General features: G+C 45.3%; 1 protein-coding gene across 1 annotated transcript in view; it reads right to left on the reverse strand.

Annotated features, from left to right (window-relative positions):
* LOC147659537 (putative splicing factor, arginine/serine-rich 7) overlaps positions 1 to 12,252 on the reverse strand; it is a gene marked incomplete at its 3' end in the record, with an annotated part of 238,441 nt that extends 226,189 nt beyond the window's left edge. The window contains exon 1 of the mRNA XM_086951663.1: positions 11,983 to 12,252. Within this exon, the coding sequence (XP_086807789.1) occupies positions 11,983 to 12,125 (143 nt within the window). The remainder of the gene's footprint in view (positions 1 to 11,982) is intronic.
* Positions 12,253 to 14,558: the final 2,306 nt, after the last annotated feature.

The raw sequence follows: 14,558 nt of genomic DNA on the forward strand, positions 1-14,558 counted from the left end.
AACGCAAACACTATCGCGTGGCTGCTGTGAGGCATGTTGAAAAGCTATAATAAAGAAAAATGTCTACATCAGATCTAACACCAGCTAAAACAATGCTCAATTTCGTAGACAGGTTGAAAAAGCAGATTACAGTGAACGAGGAAGTAAGAGGATGGGAAATTTCATGAAGGTAGTAAATGACTTCGAATTGATTTGCTGTTGGTGAATGAGTGATGGCTTGGCTGGGGAAAACGATGAGCTTATTAGGCGCTGAAGCAATTAAGCTGAATTGATTTTTGCTAAGAAAAAGTCAAAAGATTTTAGGGTCAGTTTTAAATAAGCAAGATTAAAGAGTTGGAAGAGCAACATCCTGTGCTTCTGGGCAAATCATCTAATGCCGCGGTACCCATGGACAGCGCCTGGATACCCCCACGGGTGATGAGCTGCGTTATATAACTCTACAAACTGAATTCAACTGGTATTAAGTGAAACATTTGCACATGCAGCAATAATCATTGATAAAACAACGGGACAGGTGCATAATACTGCAACAAAATTGTGCCTTTTTGCTGTGTAATTTAACAAACACTACTACTGCATCGTAATTTCAATGGTATGCATTTTCCCATTGGTGGTTTACCTACATTAAACTCCAAGATAGGGGATGTCCTGGTGTGTATATCCCAGCTGGCTATTATCTAGTGGCATTCAACTGTTGATGTGTCTCCTGATGCACCTTCTTCTGTTGGTTGGTTACCTGGCTTTACTAGGTATTTCAAATTGGAGGGGTGCATGATAATTTCCCTGTTGAAGTCTACTTGGCGAGTGTTCACTCTGGCAGTTTACCATGGTAAGAGGAAACCATCTAGGCCTCAGCCCCAGTAAAACCAATAAGGTGTTGTCCAGGTTTATGTCTTCCATATACGAAGGGAAAGCAGGCTAAGTGATATATACATACATTTGCTATTTTTTTTTTAATCTTTAAGTAAGCCCGTTTAAATGTGAACATCTACTCAGAACTGTGTACTATACAAACCAAAAACATAAATCTACTTTGACCCGTATTTGCGTCATCCGTCTTTTTTGCAATATACTGCTCGACTTCCGCAAATTGGCCGTAAAACTTATTTTCCCCTGAAACTGAGTCATGAATGTTTACAGTCACTGCCCAGAATTCTTTTCCATACTAAACGACCACCATAAAATAGTAGCTTCAGCTGCCTTTTATTCCAATTGCTATACTTTCAGTATAGATGAGGAACAACACGGCGGAAACAGTGATTTGAAAATTATGTTTTATTTGGTGATAACGTCAAGCACTCATGTGCAATAAGACAATGAAGCATGCATGCAAAGGGACATGGGGCGGGAGGGCATTCTGAAGGACTTGAAACAAAGCAGGAGTTACATATGAATCGAGACTGGGCACAGGAAAGGTGCCATGTGCATGGCAACACCTTTCAAACGGAGCAACCGTGCGAAATAGATAACAAGAACGATCCCAGAAGGCATGCAAAGAAGACAGTGGTAGCTTACATAGAGAAGAGAGACTAATCACTACCCTCCGTACAGCATTCACTACATATAGCACCAAGCCCGCTGGAGCATATCTCCTCGGGCGCAAAACAATAACGGAGGACTGGGTGCAAGGCCTATCTCCCCTCCTCTATCAAACAAGAGGACAGGTTGACCCCGTGGCACGGAGCTCGCACCCGGATGAAATTTTCCCAGGGTTACAGAGACCCCTTCCCTTTGAGAAAGAAAGCCTCGGGTCCCCCGACGAATGATGTGACCCGTAGCAGTAGTTCATGCGGGGGCACAGACGGCTGGACACAACGGCAGCAGGAAGCAGAACGACATACACTGGAGCAGGTACCAGGTGGACCCTTTTAAGAGGTGAGCCATGCTGGGCGTGCGTCTGAGGGTGACGGAGACACCGGGTCACGCCCGAGAGACGCGGTCGCGAGCGCCACGGACACCATGCGCAGCATTGCACTGAAGATGACTGGCAGCGCCTCAACATTCAAACACGCCGAGAAGTGCCAGTACAGCCCCCAGCGTCTACCCTCTTATTTCCAGGGCTGCCTCTTGGCTGTTTCTATCACAAGCTCTGATCACACAATGGACGCATCCTGTCTCGCGCTGTGCGGGTGCCATGTTTACGCTGAAGGGGAGGGGCAACACGAGAGAGGATGAAGCGGTGGAGGGGGAAGAGCAAGAGATCAGAACCTGGAGAGGACAACCTGAGAGTCTTTCAGTGAGAGGAAGGAGTGAAATCGAAGCGTGGCGGGAAGTGATATTGAATGGGAGAATAGGAAAACAAGCGCGACCAGCGCTGACAGCCATCTGTTTCCAATTAACGCGATCGCGAAACACAGGTGCGATAATTGGAAACAGATGGGGCTGCTGCTCCCTCCCAAGCACCCTAGGCCAGATGAAAGAGAAGGCGGGACATGCACTGCCTTGTGCCAACTGTGTGCTGTCTTTCTTACAAAGACGCATCCAATGGCCAATAGCAGGTGAAAAAACAAAACACACACACAGGGGCGTGTGTTCAGAGTTTTAAAGCCCTTACTAAAAGCCGCACAGCGCATACGCGCTGGCTCAGGCGAGACCTAAAAAGCATGAGTAACATTGGACTCGTGCAACTTATCATCAGTCCCACACACGGTGCAGGACACAACTTGGACCCAATCTTCACAGCCAGCAACAGAATTGTATTCAGCCACAATACCAAACTCACCTGGACACACCACAGCATCCTCCACTTCTCCATCGCAGGCTAACCACGACATACCTCCACACATGCTCACTGCAAATAGAGCAAAATCACCAACACCCAATGGACTGCTGCCGCCCTCACCATCACCAGACCCCGCATCAGCCACCTGGAGCTAGCCGACCAAAACTTCTAAAACTGGAACTCCAGCCGCGCTGAAACCATCGCACCCGTGAAAACGACCAGCACCAGAAATCCCTCCAAACAAGCCCACTAGTTCAACCCCGTGTCTTCAACCCTAAGTGTAAGCGACTGGAGAGACAGTGGCACTGCAGCATAAACCCCTCAGACCTCACCACCTTCAAATCTGCCCTCAGCAAATATCACCACTGCCTCAAGGAAGCCCAAAAGGACGCCTTAACCACCTGCATTGAAGCCAGCACCAATCACACAAAAGAACTCTTCAGCATCGTCTGAGAATTCTCCTGCCCGTCAGCCACTGAGACGCGATTCGCCCTTCCAAATCCCTCTGCGACTCTCTGGCAGAGTATTTCCCCAACAACATAGCAGACATCTACAGCAAATTCAACCCGCAGCCAACCACCAACAACCACCTTCTGACACACACTGACTACTCCCACAGCCACCACATTGAATGGGCACCGTTCACCATGCCAATCACGACAGCAATCATGATCTCCATCCACTCCAGAGCACCAACAGACCCCTGCCCCATCAAGCCTTCAACTTGGGACATAAGGAAATCAGCAGTGCCCTCACCAACATCATCAACTCATCCATCACCACAGCCACCTTCCCCAATACCTGGAAGATTGCTCATAGAAGACACTGCCAACACCAGAGTCAACTTCCAGAATGCCATGACCAACATCACCGACTGCAACGCATACATTTTAAACAAGTTAAATATTCTTGAAACAAAAGGCAAAAAAATGCATATTAAATGTTATGTCTACACATATGTTCATTTTCTTTGTAGTAACAATGATGTTTGAGCCTGCCTTCAAACCGAAAAATGCCTTTCATGGACAAGGACAATGTGTCTTTATATGCAAGCTACTTTTTGAATGTTTAAAGATGGGGGGTGTATTATGCCATTTATTACCATATGTAAGTGTGGATAGGGGCCATGACTCACAGAATGGTACCAAATGCAATATTATCCTCTGTGTATATGGATTTATTGTTAATTACATGCATTATAGATGTTTATCTGTTTTTTGTTTTTTTAATTAAAAGATTTAACCAAAGCCAGGATGCACAGGTTACATTTGTGCATTAAGTTACAAGCATGCTTAAGAGCCCCTGCAATTATCAGGATAGTTGATTCCGTGTGTCAAGTAGCTAATATGAAATCTGAAAAACAGTGGTTTCTCATGCCACTCCTGCTCCACTCTGATAATTAACTGTAATCTGACCATTGTATTAATAAATGTTACTAAAATTAGTACAGTTGCTCTACAAAACACGCAATAGGTCTGCATTTATTTTTACTGTTGCAGCATATGTATCACTCGAAATTCATTCCCCCACTGGACCAGAAAGAGCGAGTCACACCAGATCCCTCTGCTTCAAAAGGGTTATTGCAGGCAAGAAGAAATTAATGATTACTGTTATTTAAACCAGTGGTCGTGTCGATATCAAAACCTATCATGTGAAGGAGATTTTTTCATTTCAATACTTTGATGAGAAAGAGAGCAAACGTTTCCATCTTCGTTCTCATTCAATTCAGGAACACGCTGTGTTATTCACATTATTAAGGAACATTTGAGAGGATTTTTCACCTGGAAGTAATTGATCACAATAGATGTGGGAATCTATGTATTGTTTTGTAATTGAATTTACATGGCGCTTACTACCCCATATGAGGCGTTGAAGTGCTTTTTAAGCGAGTAGCACGCTACTCCGGAACCCATAAAGAATTAGTGGTGAATTAGTATAGTGAAAATATGAAAGTAATTTGAGTGGTGGATATGTGAGTCAGTTATTAGGTGAAGGGGTAGAAAAGGTAAACCGGATTGCATTTATATAGCGCTTGTGACCCCTGATGAGGGGTTGAAGTGCTTTTTGGGCGAGTAGCACATGTATCACTCGAAATTCATTCCCCGACTGGACCAGAAAGAGCGAGCCACACCAGATGTGCTTTTTTGGCGAGTAGCAAGCTACTCCGGAACCCATAAAGGATTAGTATAGTGAAATATGAGATTAATATGAGTGGTGGACCTATTAGTCTGTTATTTGGACTGAAAAGGGATAGTGGAGGGGTAGAAGGAAAAGACTTTGATTTTTTTTTCTTTTGACACTCAGCAGTAGGCTTGGGATGAGTACAAAGGAGGTAGATGGGGACAAGAGTAAAAGGGAGGTGAAGGGGGAGGAGTCAGCAGGATGTTTTAGAAAGGCTTGTTTTGGTAGAATCAATTCCTTCAAGAAAAAGAAAAAAAGACGCTATGATTTTGTCAATGCTTATCCTCAAAAATTTGCAAGTGTTGAATATACAAAAGTCATGTTTTTCAATACACCACTAATCAATGCCATGGCCTACTGACACTGGTTACTTTTAGGCAGAGTCTGAAGACATAGGAGAAATAGTATGAAATCACTTTTAGGCATATTGAGACAGAATTTTGGTTCATGTGAAATATGTATATGAAGGAAATACTTTTGAATAAACACAAGTAAATTGGTTAGATCTTTAAAGATTTTTCTGCAGAGAAGTAGATTCAATACTATGCAAGGAAAAATATAAAACCATAAAAAGGGCAGAGTCCCTTTACTTAATAATACTATTTTTTTAAATAAAAATAAAAAAGAAGAAAGCCAACTTGGATGCTGCAGACAAGAAAAACTATTGGCCAATATCATGCCACCAACGCTTGGGAAATACTAGAAAATCTAGTTGCCAAACAACTCTCTGAATATCTAGCAGACCGCAAATTATTAGACAGTTTGCATATGGGCTTCTGCCTTAATAGAGGCACAGAAACAATCCCGGTAACACTGACGGACAACATTAAATTAATTCTGGACGAGATGACTCAGTGGGAATATTAGACCTTTGAACTGCTTTTAAAGACCACAAAGTGTTGAGGACTAAACTTAAAGCTTGGGAGTCAAGGAAACATTTGTGGTCACTCCTAGCTGGTAGCTCTCAACCTTTAAGGCAAGCTACTTTTTGTTCTTCCAGCTCATCCATAAATGTAAGCATCCACCACAACTCTTTGTTGTCACCTAAGCTAGTTAACTGTAGGTCGACCAACTACCTCATGCATAATCAGCTGAAAATCTCTTTCGCACTGAGGATAAACAGATTACGATTAGGCTGGATCAACAAGCCATTATTGTGCAAAGTACCTGCACAATTGTCTAGAGACGGTTCAGCAGTAAATAAATTGCAACTTTCAGAAGATTACATCGCATCAAAATTGAGCTTTTACTTCTGGCTAAAGACAATGCAGTTTGTTAGTCAACTGTTCATGGCCTACTGCCAAAGGAATACTGCTATTAGGATCAATTTCCATACATTCACACCCACTGAGGAACCTCACATACAGAGAATATTTTCACATGGTCATGAAGAAAGCACGCCTCCACATCTTTCTGAAGCCTTAAGTAAGGGCTGAAACATATCGACCTATTAAAGGGTTGAATTATCGCCCTTTTCAATTTTAACTATACACACATGGGACAGGAAACAAGCATTAGAAATGCAATAGGTCTCGCAGCATTAGAGTTAGTGCTTTTAGAATTGTTAATTGTTTTTTTTGTAAATCTTTAGCATGAGGGTGAGGGTGAGTGAGGGTGGGTGAGGGTGGGTGAGTGAGTGTGAGTGAGGGTGTGTGGGTGAGTGTGGGTGAGTGTGGGTGAGTGTGGGTGAGTGTGGGTGAGTGTGGGTGAGTGTGGGTGAGTGTGGGTGAGGGTGAGGGATTGAGGGTGAGGGATTGAGGGTGAGGGATTGAGGGTGAGGGGTTGAGGGTGAGGGGTTGAGGGTGAGGGGTTGAGGGTGGGTGAGGGGTTGAGAGTGAGTGAGGGTGAGGGTGAATGAGGGTGAGGGGTTGAGGGGTTGGGGGTGAGTGAGGGTGAGGGGTTGAAGGTGAGTGAGGGTGAAGGTGAGTGAGGGTGAGTGTGGGTGAGTGTGGGTGAGTGTGGGTGAGGGATTGAGGGTGAGGGGTTGAGGGTGGGTGAGGGGTTGAGGGTGGGTGAGGGTGAGTGAGGGTGAGTGAGGGTGAGGGGTTGAGGGTGAGGGGTTGAGGGTGAGGGGTGGTGAGTGAGGGTGAGGGGTTGAGGGTGAGTGAGGGTGAGGGGTTGAGGGTGAGTGAGGATGAGGGGTTGAGGGTGGGTGAGGGTGAGTGTGAGTGAGGGTGAGTGAGGGTGAGTGAAGGTGGGTGAGGGTGAGGGGTTGAGGGTGATTGAGGGTGAGGCGTTGAGGGTGAGTGAGGGTGAGGGGTTGAGGGTGAGGGTGAATGAGGGTGAGGGGTTGAGGGGTTGGGGGTGAGTGAGGGTGAGGGGTTGAAGGTGAGTGAGGGTGAAGGTGAGTGAGGGTGAGTGAGGGTGAGTGAGGGTGAGTGTGGGTGAGTGTGGGTGAGTGTGGGTGAGGGATTGAGGGTGATGGGTTGAGGGTGGGTGAGGGGTTGAGGGTGAGGGATTGAGGGTGAGGGGTTGTTGGGATAATTATATTTTGTACAGAACAGCGCAAGTGTGTGTTGAGGCTTTTTATCCCTCATCCCTATGAGAGAGGGGTTGGGAGGACGGTTCAAGCAGTGAAGAGGGCGTGGGGGGGTGAGCACGCAAATACAACTGTGTATCGAGATAGCATGTGCTTGCGGTTGCAGAAGGAACAGCTTCAATAACCCAGTGATAGTGCATAGATGGGCAGCCTTCCCAAGTACCACGCACGGCATCTTAATTGCAGCGAATACGCACAGCGAGCACTAACTTTTATTTTCAAGCCGCCTTCAACGCTCACGTCTTTCGGCAGCTTAATTTATGCTAATATCCACTCTTAGCTTTAAGCCGCCTTTGCTCATCATGTTCCCAAAGATATTTAAATGTAACCTAATGAAACAGGTTACCTTTATATATATGGCGAGTCAGCATTAAACTCTAGTTCTAAGCCGCCTTTAACATCTATGTCCTTGAGCACCCTCTCCTAAGCAAGTGTCTCTGCGAGCTCCGCTGTGTTAATGTATTTTAAACAAATGAGTTAGTTTAACTCCACTCGCACCTTAATTGCAGCGAGAACGCACAGTGAGCATTAACCTTTATTTCCAAGCCGCCTTTAAAACTCACGTCCCAGAGCAACGTAACTGATGTTAATATCACTTTTACCTCTAAGCCGCCTTTGCTTATCGTGTTCCCAATGATATTTAAATGTACGGCGGGAAGGGGAGGGGGCGGAACGGGGAGAGGTGCGAGTAAAATAAACAAAAAAAAAGAAGCCGGAGGGAAGAGAGGGGAGGGGGGAGGAGAAATGCGACACGGCGGGAAGGGGAGGGGGCGGAACGGGGGCGGAGAGCTGAAAAGTGTTGCTGCAACGTGTGGATGCTTGTGAAGGACATCATGTAGTGAAGATGCTCCCTTGGCGTAAGGAGCATAGTAGAGAAGACGTGGTGAGGAGGCTGATAGCTGGTGAGTTCAGGATTTAGCATGCGGCCTGTGCATGTATGTAGGGGACATGCAAAAAGACCAGAGATGTACTTCGATCCTAGGACAACAAGTGAACGGGGTAGCTGGTTAGTATTTTAGAAAGGGTATATGCTGGATCTGTGTCACACGGCGGGTAAACTAAACAAAAAAAAAAGAAGAAGCCGGAGGGAAGAGAGGGGAGGAGAAATGCGACACGGCGGGAAGGGGAGGGGGCGGAACGGGGGCGGAGAGGGGAGAGGTGCGAGTAAAATAAACAAAAAAAAAGAAGCCGGAGGGAAGAGAGGGGAGGGGGGAGGAGAAATGCGACACGGCGGGGAGGGGGCGGAACGGGGGCGGAGAGGGGAGGAGCGGGTAAACAAAGACGGACATGCACGCGCCCGTGACTTTTAAGGTCAATGCGCATGCGCATAAGCTTAATGCGCATGCGCATTGACCTTAAAAGTCACGGGCACTGCAAGGAATCGCCACGATTCCTTGCAAGCTAGAAAAGAGTCGATGAGCCCCTATAGTCTCGCTTGCTCAATGCGCATGCGCATCGACAGGCGAGACCTAAAAAGTGACATGTTCTCCAGGAGTTATTTTTTTAACGGTTTCTATATCGACATGCACAACATCAGGACAAATACATTCCTTGCTCGATGGCTCTCTCAACGAACATACATCTTAAGCCTCAGATAAAGCTTTCCTGTGGACAGGCCCTGTGCCCAACACCCCCTTGGGCAGCCTCCCCTGCTGAAATGGCAGGCACATCATGGGAGCCAGCAAATTACAGCGCAAGCACCCAAGAGGCTTGCAGGAGGTAGACAGACGACTGGAAAAGAGGTCAATCAGATTGCTGTATTATTTGAAGTTGCATGCACTGGGGACTCCCACAAACCCAACCATCCAGATATACATAAAACTGAACCTTCACTTCTCAAAAACTACTGAGAGGATTACACCAAATCACAAAAATAAACGTTTTCTGGGGACAGATCCAGCTTCCTGCCAAATTTAATGTAATTCCATATAGCCGTTTGGGCTGTAGAACTGTTCAAATGTCCCTAAAGAAATTGGGTTTTAGGACCCTCCTTTTTTCTCGGCCCCTGCTTGACAGGTCTCCCTGAAACTTTTAAGGAAAGAGTGGAGGTGGATGAACTTTTTTTGGTGGGGGATGGGGGGGAACTAGGTCCTAACTATAAATACACAGCAGTCACACAAAAATACACTCATCGTAAACCACCTCCATAGCAAAACTTTAAGCTGTTTGGATGGGCAGTCGTAGATACCCATGTGAGTGACACCATGAAACAACTGAAGGTGGCACACAGTGCTAGAATTAAGTGGGATCTGGAAGCGATTATTGAGCAGGATCGCAGATCCATCTGGCCTCAGGGACAAACTCAATATATTTCACTAAGTAATTCGCCAAAACCAGGACACGTTGTCCCTATCTGTTTGGCGCAACAGCGTGCAAGGGGCCTTTCTTATTTTAGATTCCAGGTGGGTCCAAAAACAAAGGACTGCAAGCTTGGCATCACTTCACAAGTACTTAAGAGAAACTACAATTTGGAAACAAATTTTTGAATGGATTTAATCCCTGTATCTAAGAGATATGCATGTACTGTGAAAAAGGCAGATGTATTGGTTAGTATGAGTATTTAGACGAATAACTTTAAACAGCACTAACTTTTTTGTATTTAATTCACATGCACGCATTGTACATCGACTTTTCTAGTCGCACATCTTATTTACAGATAGGGATTATATGTTAAGTGTGCGTGCCTGTGAGAAAAACCGAGTCAGGATTAAAACATTACGTAGTGGTTGGGCTTGTCTGTACTAATAAGACTTAAGTACTACCCAAATAAACACTTTTTAGCAGCATTATCATAACAGATTGTGAAGAAACAATAAGGTTCTAAACCCATGCCTTGCAGTTTGCAAGCAGGTCCTCAATGCCCATTTATAGCTCACTACACTATCTTAGGACTGTAATTTATGAGCTGCATGTAATAAAAGGATCCCAGTGTCAAAAACAGTAACCCTCTTAACCCACTCTACATAAAATAAACATCATCTGCACATTACACAATGTCCTTTGCAGGAGACACATTAACCCTCTATGCTAATTTATAAGTCAAGCCTACCTCTCCCAGTGTGTCTTGACTGCAGCTTCTGTGTATTTAGGACAGCCATTCGGAAAATGGGAACGTTCTTTATTATTTAGGTTTTACGCCGATACCCTGAAATATTTATTATGTTTCCCGATTCGGTATCAAACCAACCTTGCCGCTATTCCCTCTATCCATAAGACAGCCCAAACTATGTCTCACTTTTTATTGACATGTAAATTCTATGAATTTTATACTGGACTATGTTTGATACCGCTTTTTAAAACAAAACAAAAATCGAGGCACTAGGCAGTGTGGAGCTAAGTTACAGCCATTATCCAATTGGCAGAATGTGAAACAGGTCTACATTTTAGCTCATTTCTAAAACATGCTATAAGTGTACGAGGTACTTTGCCTTTCAAGAATTATAATGCCATTTTTAACTTCGTTCCACGATATTGAAGTGGTGTGAAAATCCCCCTAGTTACTAAAACGATGACATATAAATTACGTAAATATGAAGGATCATTACAAAATTGCTACAAAGGCACCTGGCACTTTATCTTTTAATTATTTATTGTTATTTGTAATCACCCTCTTGTTAGCAATTAATTGTGTTTTAATAATATTAAATGTATAATATTTTATATATGTTACATTTATTGATGGAAAACCTTCCGAATAAAGTGTTTGAGGAGGATGATGAGCCAAGACTGTGACCAGACGAAACACAGACCTCTCCATCAAGTGCATTAACCACCAGAGTTATCTCGCCATTATTATTCCCTGAGATTTACAGGACACACAAAGCTCTCTGCAGCAGGTGACTTAACCCCACAAGATTGTTTTTTCTTTTTATGATGCAGTTGCGACCAACTAAGCAAAAACTGAATTATTGCCTCGTTTCTCCTAGTTGTTAATTTCTCTGTGGCAGAGTTAAGAAAAATAGAACTCTAAATTGCAACTGACGAACTGCTTTTCATGACTCCGCCTCTCGTGACTCCACCCACTTTTTATTGCCACACCTTGACCCAAGAGTAAAGTTTTTCCAATTCCAGCACCAACTACATTATACAAGACGAATATTTACATTAGTAATTATCAACAAAAAACTGGGTACCGACCTCCAAAATGTGAATAAACCTGACTTATCTGCGTTACTTCACGTGTGGATTCCCAAAGCTAAAATGCAAATGAGCACGTGTTCATCACTACATAAGTGGGGAATAAAAGAACTTTTCACTAAAAGAAAGTTGGTCTTTAAAAGTCGGCGCATCTCATTACCCATTTTTGAACTCCTTCAAACTGGAACCAATGCAGATCTCCAATGTACAGCTTTCAATAACACATGTACAACAATGGCCAGACGGCAGACACGCTCTCCAGAGACACTTGGAGCTGTCACATGACCCCAAGTTTCCAGCTATCATCATCGGGAGCGGGTCTAGGCCCCTAAATTTGAATGTGCAGATCGGAGTGAGGTCCCAAGACCACACTTAGCTGCCTGACCCTCAAGGCCGCACTTACTCTGGCGGATAGAGCCGCAGCTCTTCGATGTCCCCCAGGAAGGTGAAGAGGTTGCGCATCTGCTCACTGGTGACAGCAGCGGACAGGTTGGTGACCTGGATAACGGTGGTTGGAGGGAGCCCGGTGTTACTCATCATCATCATAGCGGCGCCGGTGGCGGCAGCTGAAGAAACGTGAAAAGCGCTCCACTGTATACCGTAAGCGCTATTCCTGCGGCCGCAACTACAGGGGCCTCGGCAACACGCATGCGCAAAACCGCCGAACACATTGGGGGGGGCGAATCTCCGAGAGAACGTCAAAACACGTCATCAACGTAAGGCCGTAATGGCGTCCGAGACTAGACTGCTCATCTCGGACAACTGCCATCTTAAACGTGGTCGTAGCAGCTTTTTTTCCTTGATAAGTAGGTGTAAACTCGCCCATTGAGAAACAATTTGAAATGTATCATTGGGAAGATTACACAGCATGTGTTTAAAGACACTGGTTATGGAATCAGGAGTGATTTGAATGGAATCTGAATGGGAGGTTTGGACGGATTCCTTTTACCCTCGTGTTCTATTTAAACAAGTCTCACGTTACGAGTTTATTTTTTTTATTTATTTATGCGTTTTTATATAGCGCGGACTTTACGCGAAGGTGTCAGAGCGCTTTTCAATAGGAACAGAACTGATACATGATAACATTACAAGTGAACAAATTACAAAAGCAAACGTTACATTACAGGAGGAAAAAGTGACGTGTGTAATGTTGCTCAATAGATGACTCGGAGGCAGTGGTTGCAGTGCTGTGTACGTTTATTATATTTTAAATAAACTCGTCCGAGGAGCGCCGGCCGGCGCTCTGCTCCGGTGAGTGTCAAGCGCGCTAATGATGCGCGCGCATACCCGGCGCCAACATGGCCGCCGTGCGTCACGTCAACGTGACGTGTAACAACTAGAACGCTACATATCTCCCCCTTTTACCAAACCCAAGATCAGTCACTTACAGTTCGCAGTCTAGCTCAAAGTCTCGAAATCGGGCAGGCCTTACAATTTGTCTGCCTCTCCGGGTCACCTTGCCAATGTTCTCTCGGGCACCTTGCCCCTGCGTTTCTGTATCTTCTGCTCCTCCGCTCATTGCTCCTTCATCATTGGTATTACCACCCAACACGTCCATCTCTGCTCTCTGAGTCTCGCTTCCTTCCTCACCTTCTTGCTCTCCTCTTGCACTTGCTCCATCTTCTTGCTCATTTCCACTGGGCTCCTCTTCTCCGATCACGTCATCCATATCCGCACCTTCTGAGGACCGTCGTCCCCACCTCACTATCTTGTTGCACCTGGCCATGCGGTCCTGCGACCACACATTCCCATCGCTGAGCAGAGCCGCTCGATCATATACTTCCTTGACTTGCAAGGGTTTGCTATACTTGCTGTCTCCTTTTCTTTGTAAGGTGGCTAGCCTTACTCTTACCCACTCTCCTCTTTCCAATTGAGTGTCCTTCACATTCCTGCGTTTGTTGTAGTTGTTGGTGTAGATGGCTTGTGCTCTTTCAAGATTGGCCCTTACTACGGCCGGAGACCACTCGCTGGTTACCACCTTCTCCTTCCAGACCCTGTTGTCATGCGTGAAGGGCTCACGTCCTCTCAATATTTGAAACGGGCTGTACCCCGTACCTGTGGGGGTTATTCTGTAGGCCCATACCATATTCTCCAACGCTCTCTTCCAGTCTTTGTTGTTAGAAATAGCCGCTTGTATTGCTCCCATCACTACTCTGTTAAATCTTTCGACTAAACCATTTCCCGCTGGATGGTAGATGGCTGTGTGCTTCATGGAGATTCCATTCCTTTCCATGAATTGTTTCCATTTTTCCGACGTGAACTGAGGTCCATTGTCACTTAGGATGGACTTAGGAATTCCTTCTCGGGTGAACGTTTCGGACAGAAACTCTAGAATGTTCTCCGTGTCCATGGATTCACTCACTTTGATCTCTGGCCACTTGGAATAACGGTCTATGATGACGCATACATAGTTCTGTGTGCTCTGGTCATCCAGCACCGGTCCTAGGATGTCTATAGACAACTCTTCCCATGGATTTAAGGGATTTTCAAATTTTCCTAAAGCTGGACGTAGTGGTCTCAACGTTTTGTCGGCCCCTTGGCATTGGGAACACTCTCTGACATGCCTCTCTGCTCTTACGTCCATTCCTGGCCACCAGTAATTTTGCTTCGCTCGGGCCTTGAGCTTTCCTATTCCAAGATGGCCTTCGTGTAGTAAATCCAGCAATTTGTTGATGAGATTTCTTGGGGGAACTACCTTGTCTCCCCGGTAGATGAAGATGCCCTTGTCTCCTACTTACAATTCTTCTTTCACCTCATAAAATGGTTTGAGGTTTGTCCTCACTTTTCTCTTTTCTGGCCAACCTTGTATGATGTGCACCCTTACTTCTTTGATGTCGGGATCTTCCTCGTACGCCTCCCTCCATTCTTGCATGCTAATTACCTTCTCTTGATCTTCTATGAGCGCCACCAATTCCCCTCCATCTGCTGGATCTTCCTCCCCAGGCTCCATGGCTGCTGCTCGGCTCAGGTAGTCTGCCA

The sequence above is a fragment of the Lissotriton vulgaris genome, unplaced genomic scaffold, assembly GCF_964263255.1.
Source record: "Lissotriton vulgaris unplaced genomic scaffold, aLisVul1.2 SCAFFOLD_1493, whole genome shotgun sequence".
Lineage (NCBI taxonomy): Eukaryota > Metazoa > Chordata > Amphibia > Caudata > Salamandridae > Lissotriton > Lissotriton vulgaris.